At 36.9% G+C, this 8318-nt stretch overlaps 1 protein-coding gene across 2 annotated transcripts in view; it reads right to left on the bottom strand.

Moving 5' to 3' along the window:
- Positions 1-3306, bottom strand: part of LOC134213369 (uncharacterized) — a 28968-nt gene extending 25662 nt beyond the window's left edge. Inside the window, exons 1-2 of one of the 2 annotated variants that reach the window (XM_062692376.1) lie at positions 3146-3267; positions 2557-3082 (exon numbers count right to left, since the gene is read on the bottom strand). In XM_062692376.1, the coding sequence (XP_062548360.1) occupies positions 2557-2571 (15 nt within the window). In that variant the 5' untranslated portion in view covers positions 2572-3082; positions 3146-3267. Of the gene's footprint in view, positions 1-2556; positions 3083-3145 lie in introns of both variants that reach the window. The other variant, XM_062692375.1, reaches the window with a different exon arrangement.
- Positions 3307-8318: the final 5012 nt, after the last annotated feature.

An 8318-nucleotide genomic window follows, 5' to 3' on the forward strand; every position in this document is an offset into this window, starting at 1 on the left:
ATGCAGAGTAAGTTCAACGACCTTGCCGAGCGCTCCTCTTCGGCAGGTTTAGTCATCAACGTCAACAAAACCAAATCGTTGGATGTAAACACTGTGACTCCTTCCAGTTTCACAGTAGCCGGGCAACCAGTGGAGAATGTTGAAAGCTTCCTATATCTTGGTAGCCAAATGGCGTCAGACGGCGGTACCAAGATCGATATAGGCGCACGGATCAAGAAAGCAAGGGCTGTCTTTGCGAGTTTAAGAAATATCTGGAAAAACAGGCAGATAAGTGAACGCACCAAAATACGAATTTTCAACTCTAACGTGAAATCTGTGCTGTTATACGCTAGCGAAACATGGTGTGTATCAGTGGAGAACACTCAACGGCTGCAGGTGTTCATTAACAGATGCCTGCGGTATATAATTCGGACCTGGTGGTCTCACAACTGGATCTCAAACAACGAGCTCCATAGTCGTTGTCACCAGAGGCCGATAGCAACAGAAATTCGGGATCGGAAGTGGGGCTGGGTCGGCCACACTCTAAGTAGGGTCGGAAACGAAATCTGTAAACAAGCATTAGACTGGAACCCAGCGGGACATCGCAGCAGAGGCAGACCCAGAGGCTCATGGCGGCGAAGCCTCAATTAAGATATAAAATAAGTCGACCGAAATCTAACCTGGCAACAGGTTAAAGCAATAGCCGGGCAACGCTCAGGATGGAGATCTTTCAAGTCGGCCCTTTGCACGGAGGTGTACAGGATCCATAAGTAAGTAAGTAAGTAAGTGAAGAGGAAAGCAGATCGCGACTAGACATCAACACGCCGAGAACGAAGTACTTGAGAGGAAGAAATAACGAGAAGACAACGTTAGCGACTCACTTCGAGTTTGTATCGATGGAGACAAATCGAGGTGGTTGAAGAGATCGCGTACTTGGGCTGGTGAATTCCGAAAATGATACCAGCAGAAAAAAATCAGAGCTGCATCGTGACTTTGGTTCTTTGGTATCCAAAATACGATTCGATAGATTAGAGATCGTTGTCGTAACAAACTGACTACCTACAAAAGACCAGTAGTCCTCGTACAGTGAATTCGGAAATCGACAGTGGGTTGGGTACGGAGCCCGAATGTCGAACAATAACCCGATCAAAATGGTTCTCGACGGGCACTAAAAGGCGAGGTGCGCCTGGGAAAGATGATTCGATCAGCCGAAGACCATTTATGATCGTGCAGCCATGGACCGAGTGGAATGGATGTACTGCATCCGGTCTTGTTTGAAATTAATAATAATAACCAAGCATTGCACTATTGGGCGAAGTAGAAAGAAGCATCGGATCAAAGTTCACCATACAACACATGTTGGAAAATAGCTGAGGGAATTTATTACAAAGTGAAATGAATCAAAATTTCTAAATGGTTGAAATAATGCCTGCTTGGCGATAGTTGATACGTCAAGTTTGAAATCATGGGTAGTGAAGTGCTTCTTTATTTTCGTTTAACATAACACTGCTGTAAATCTTAAGTTTTCGGTGTGATAGAAGGTATAGGCTATGTATATATATATACACCCGATTCTTTTTTTACACGGGGGATGCGTTCCGTGTAAAAAAAATTCAGTTCAAAATTTGAAAATCCGTGTAAAAAAGTTTTATGATTTCTCGACGAATGGAGCTAAATGGAGCAACCTTGCAAAATTTTTGTTACACGGCCGTTTAAAAAGAAATCCGTGTAAAAACAGAATCGGGTATATATATATATATATATATATATATATATATATATATTTTGTAATATATATATATATAAATCAATAATATTTATAATAAGATAAGTCGAGTCAAGTACGAGACACTGAAGACGGCCTTACTGTTGAGGTCGAAATACGTATCTGTCAAGATACAATTAAGTGGTGGAATTCAATGGGATTGTATTAACTCGTCTTATGACAAGTGAATATTTGTAAGGCAAGAATAGAACAGTATTCATCGGAAGGCCAACAGAAAAGTAATCGATGTTATCTTCGGTATCTTCAATGGAGCAAATTTCCACGTGCAATCAGAAATGAAAACTGTGAAGTGAACTATGAGAACATCTTTGTAACATTATAGAAAAAAGCCATCAAACTAGCTACACTTTTTTATCATCTTGTTTAGCTGAATCAACTTCTACCATTCAACTTTTACTGTTGTACTATTTGGTCATAATTTCGTCCATGAAACATCGTTGCTTATTTCTTCACTGATGCTCTACGGTTTAAAAACCGAATCCTGAATAACCACTATTACCATTATTTCACAACCATCCCCATCGTCTAGTCTGTTTTAATTGGACCAGTAGACAGCAATCTTCAAAGTAACTCGTTATGTAGTCAAAATACAATAAATCTAAGAGCGCAAACTTGTCGATTAAATCAATCGGTGCCACAACCGCCGACGAAACAATACTTCAATAAAACAATCTTCACGACCAGGTGTCATTATAAATGGTTAAAACCGATGCAAAAAGGAGCAAATCGTCGTCTCGATGATCCGCTGCTCCTGTTTGCTTATGGTTGATGCTGCAGACGATGCAATTTACCATTATTCTATTCATGCTTCGGGTACGGATGCACGAGCTGCCGTTCGAAGATTCAAGGAATCGCTGAAGGCGACCGTTGTTCGCTGGGGTAACCTTTTTCTGACACACAAAACACTCTGCACTGGGACCGTCTGTTTGTCTGCACCCACACGGTGGATCACGTTTTTCTGCTGCACTTTGGCGCGGTTCTAGTTCATGATGGTCCCATTCAGTTCGCGAAGATTCCTATCGATGATGACAATACAAATAGTTGATGCCTTGGGGTCTTCGTTCTTACTGGATCACACCGCAGAACTCACAATCAAAAGTCAGTTCTAAACGTTTCGGTTATTCCACTGAGTAAATTTGTCCGAATTTGGTTTCACATAGTTCACGATTGCACTGTTATTGTTCTACAGATGGAACGCTCTCACCGGGAGATTTAGAACCACATTTCGATGACCGATACTAATTTTTGGATAGAACGGGACGACTCGACCGCGCAGGACCTATTACAGGTTGGAAGTACAAATTTGTACTGGAAATGCTAGATGGAAACAAGTTCGCTTTATAATAGTATATTTTGCCTCGGCACTGCTGCGTACTGCACCTTTTTGGCGTTCCACGGCTCGATCGATCGTTCGGGGTTGGCTGCTTCTAGACTTTCGGATCGTGTGATCTCTCTGCTGGGTTCTCTCATTCTCTGCGTAGGTTACCAGCAAATGGTTCGGCACCGGAGGCTTCTGAGGCAACAGACCGGCAAAATATGGACTGTTTGTTTTGTTTTTGTTTCGAATTGTCGTCACCTTTCAACGGTGGTATTTATTTTTCGCATTCTCTCACACTTGGCGCTTGATTGGTGCACTTGGCGTGATCTTCGATGGGTGTTCATTGATGTGATCGGATCGGTTTGGCGGATTTACTGGCTTATAATCTTATGTTATAATTACTGACCGGGGGTTTCTTTGTTGATACAGAAGTCCGTTAAGAGCGATTCCAAGCAACAGCATCAAAATTTAAGAAAATTTTTAATTCATGATTTTCTATTGAGTTGAAACTTTGCACAGTTTTTCAGTTTCATCTAAATCGTCATTTTTCGATATCAAATCTTCATATTGAGTCACGACTAACTTTTCAAAAGGGTGTATGTGAAAATGGTTCAAAAATATTTAAAAAGCTGCACAGCAAAAACGGAATGTTCGATTGTTATGATTTTTCAGCAAAGTTAGACAACTAAATGGTGATTCTTAAGAAAATGTGCACAGTGAAAAAATTTTTTTTTGCCTTTAAAAATATCATTTTTGTCACAAAACTCAAATATCTCAAAACCCTATCTTTTTCGAACGTAATTTTTTAGGGAAAACGGTCCATTATATTAGCTATCTACCATAAAATTTGGTGATGGTAATCTCATAAACAAATGAGTTTGGACATTTCAAACATTTCACAATTTTCACATATAGTGAACAAAAAAAAATTTCCGTGTATTTTTTTTTTTCAAGAATCGCAGTTTGATGCTGATTTTATTGTTAAGGGCCTTGCGTGAGTTAAACAAGTTGTTTGTATGATATTCCATATTTATGTTTTCATCGATATTATGTATATTATATGTATAAATATTATATGTATAAATAAATAAAAATGAATTAATATTATCCTAAGTATTAAATTAAATGTGGCAGTTACACAATGTTGTTATAGAAACTCTAAGAGTTTTGGGTTTGAATTTTGGTATGGGTTATGATATCATGAAAACAGTTTATTAATACTTATTTTTATTTATTTTTATTCAAATTTTTTAAAATATCGAACACTTTTGAATTATTATCAGCACAGTTTGAGTATAGTTTTGCTTTAAGTTTATTTTCCGACAATGGAATGAAACAGTGAAATGTTTGGGTTCCTTGGATCGTTTTCGCGTTATTAAATTGCTCGCTGAGCTCTGAAGCCTTTATTTCGTACTCTTCAGTAGTAGTAAAACAAAATGATAATTTGGTTAAATCTTTTCTTTTCTACGATTTGCCAAATCAAAAGTTCTTTCGCAGTTTTAATTGGATGCTCACGTTCTTTGGCTAAACTTGCTCTTGTGGCCATGCGCTTTATTGTTCCTCCAATAGCATCACAAGGACCTTTGCCATGTGATGTAGCAAAAAATGCCATTCTGCATCAATTCCGTACATTGATTTAAATTGACATAGGCTCGAAAAATTCTTACGATTTTTGTACTGCGACGCTGCTCCATCAGACATGAAATATATCTTTTTGACTTCTTTATGCTTATCAACGCGTTAATCATTTTATCAAAAGTTAATCATTTTTTCAATGAACAAGTTTACGGATACTGAATCGTGTCTTAAATCTTCGGAAATTATAATAAAACTTAAGTGTTCAATTTGCGTACTTCCATTAAAATAAATAACGAATGGATGAATTGTAGCTTGTTGTACGTTCCACTGATGGGACTGCACTTCATCTTGCAATACAAAGCTGTAATTTTCAGAAAAATCACAAATGACTAAAAATTCACCATTTTGTAATGTATTTTCGTATTTTTAAAAAGCTGGATTGTTCTGTTTTAATGAAATCGTGAGGGATTAAACTTTCTAATTTCAAGCAAAAATATGACACAAACTCATCTACAGGTTTTACAATAGTTTCTATGTCACACCTATCCGTGGTCACCCATTGCTCAAATGATAACTGATCAATATATTTTTCTTCAAACTCAGCGAATAAAGTATTTTCCAATGATGAAGAATCTGGACAATCCGAACAAGATCGTAGATAGCAATTTGATGTTGTATTTTCACACAAAAGACTACCAGTTAACATTTTAATATCCTTTGTTAAATTGATTCTTTTCAAACTATGTAAAATAAGATTAATATTCTCATGGGTTGTGCACACACACACATTATGTGTTCCTGAATTGGAAAGAAGCTTACATTGCCTTGGCTGAAGGCTTGCAAATGAGGAAAAACCTATTTTAATATTATCGTGAATTTCCTTGAAGCGTGTGTACGCTTCTTTCAAAGTCGTCATCATTAATCGTTTTGGATTGCTTGACGCTTTCCATCTTTTTACTGATACATAATCTTTTGACCAGGCATAGCTCGACTTACTTCATCATCTTCAAAATATTGAACTACTATTTCTTTTGTCTCATCTGTTAATGCAGTACTAGACCTAGTATTTTGGTTGAAAGACAGTTATTCTTCAATTGTTTTGCCTCTTTTACTGTATTTCTATTGGTTTTGAACTCATCAATGGCATCCTGAATAGACCACGAACTTGGCAGCATCGACAAAATCAATAATTTTTCTTTCCTTGTCGTGGCTGCATTCGAGAACCTTTCCTTCATATTTATAATTACCTCATCGTAGTCTGTATTTTCCACATCATCAGGTCCTAATTTGAAGAGGTTTCTTCGTACAGCTTCGTTTATTTCACGGTATTTTTCTCCGGGTAATAAACGTAGTCCATCTTACTCCATTTAATCGGAGTCACTTTTATCCCAGCTATGCCCTCGTTAAAGCGTTCGATGTTGACCTTTTGGATACACTCATCTTCCGATTGATTTGTTGAAACAGATTTCGCTGATGGTACGGTGGCAAGGCTCTCAGCACTTAATACTTCTGGTAATTCCTCAGTTGTTGTCGATACATCTGGCAATTCCTCAGTTGCTGTCGTTTTCGAACTTCCTGCGCTCTGCTCAACCGATGATATACAGATTGCTCTTTTGTCAACGTTTAGACGGCAGGACGTGCAAATGCGTAAATTTGTATTCAATGTGGACATTGGAGCATAACCAGTCGCTTTCAGTTTATCTATGGTGCTTTCGGTGAGATTTCGTAACTCTTTTGAACACTTTTTTCCATCAAACGGCCTACAACAGTTGAGAAAGCGGCTACTCATGTTGTTCGTAATATTTCAATAAACAAAATCACTTTTAAGTTTTACTGACTAGTTTGGTGTCATTTGCTTGACTGAAGAAAAAATTACTATAAGATCTTTAACAACCTTAGTAGTAGTAATTTTTTTGCTTTTTCGTGAGCATTGTCATGGTATGTACCTATCATGCATTTGTTGTTGTTGAAGATACCCGTTTCCTCCCGATCATAAAGTCTATTCTCTAAGAGGTATATTTTTTGCAGGTAAACTATAGACGTACACGTGTATATAAATCTTTGATTTTGCAGCTTTTGTCTTAAAAATAACATTTCTGATATGTTTCTATCAACGTTATTATCAACAGGTTTCAACACTATTAAAAGAATTTTTCGCCAGTCACGTGCAATGAAAATTATGACACTATCAATACTTTTGATCACAACACTGGATCGTGTCTAAGTTTCTTATAGATGCTATGAATAATTAAATCAAAATATCATGAAAACAACTTGTTTAAATCACGTCCCTTAACAATAAAATCTGCATCAAACTGCAATTCTCGAAATAACTTACTCAGAAAAAATTTTTTTTTACTAAATGTGAAAATTGTGAAATGTGTGAAATGTCATACCTTTTTGTTTATTAGTTTACCATCACCAAATTTTTATGGTAGATAGCTAATATAATGGACCGTTTTCCCTAAAAAAATACGTTCGAAAAAAGATAGGGTTTTGAGATATTTGAGTTTTTGTGACAAAATGATATTTTTAAAGGCAAAAACAATTTTTTTACTGTGCACATTTTCTTAAGAATCACCATTTAGTTGTCTAACTTTGCTGAAAAAATCATAACAATCGAACATTCCGTTTTTGCTGTGCAGCTTTTTAAATATTTTTGAACCATTTTCACATACACCCTTTTGAAAAGTTAGTCGTGACTCAATATGAAGATTTGATATCGAAAAATGACGATTTAGATGAAATTGAAAAACTGTGCAGAGTTTCAAATATTTTCGAAATGGTCGCTCAGGATCGACTGACATGCCCCCGTGGAATGCCTCTTAAGCGTAATAGAATTGCCAGGCCGTTAGCTTGCTTCCAGTGTTATTAAAAACCAATTGGTTCTTCTGTCTGTAGTAAGTGAATCTTCAGCTTTTAATACGACTGTTCTATTTGTATAAGAAGTTTAAAAATAAATCGATGTAGAAATTTAAATTCAAGTAATACCGTGTTGTTGATTAATATTCCGAACAATTAAGCACATTTTTCATTTCGGAGGACTTTATGGCACATTAATTAAAATATTTTAATATGAATCAACCGGGTAGCGAAGGAATAGAACTTTCATATAATCAAATTTTATTGATTGTAACTACCAATGATTTTATTTTGCCACACTATGTCTCAAATGCCGAACACTAGGAGTGGGCGATCTCGATTCGTTTTTTACTGGATCGATTTTTTAAGCCCGATTAATAGATTTTTTGAATCGATTTATTCTAACCGATTTTTAATTGAAACGATTTTTTGACAGCAAAATTCATTAGCCTTACATTTAATTATTTTCTACAATGAATGACAAAGTAGCATAAATCTAGACCAACATTTGAAAAGGGCGAAACAGCCAAAATTTATTCCTTCTGATTCTTTGTCCACATTATTTTCGGCCAAACGACCCTTTCGGCTAAATGACCCATTTGGCCAAACGACCCATTCGGCCAAATGACCCATTCGGCCAAACGACCCATTCGGCCAAATGACTCATTCGGCCAAATGACTCATTCAGCCAAACGACCCATTCGGCCAAACGACCCATTCGGCCAAACGACCCATTCGGCCAAACGACCCTTTCGGCCAAACGACCCTTTCGGCCTAATGACCCATTCGGCCAAA

This window comes from Armigeres subalbatus, chromosome 2 (genome assembly GCF_024139115.2).
Source record: "Armigeres subalbatus isolate Guangzhou_Male chromosome 2, GZ_Asu_2, whole genome shotgun sequence".
NCBI classification, from domain to species: Eukaryota; Metazoa; Arthropoda; class Insecta; order Diptera; family Culicidae; genus Armigeres; species Armigeres subalbatus.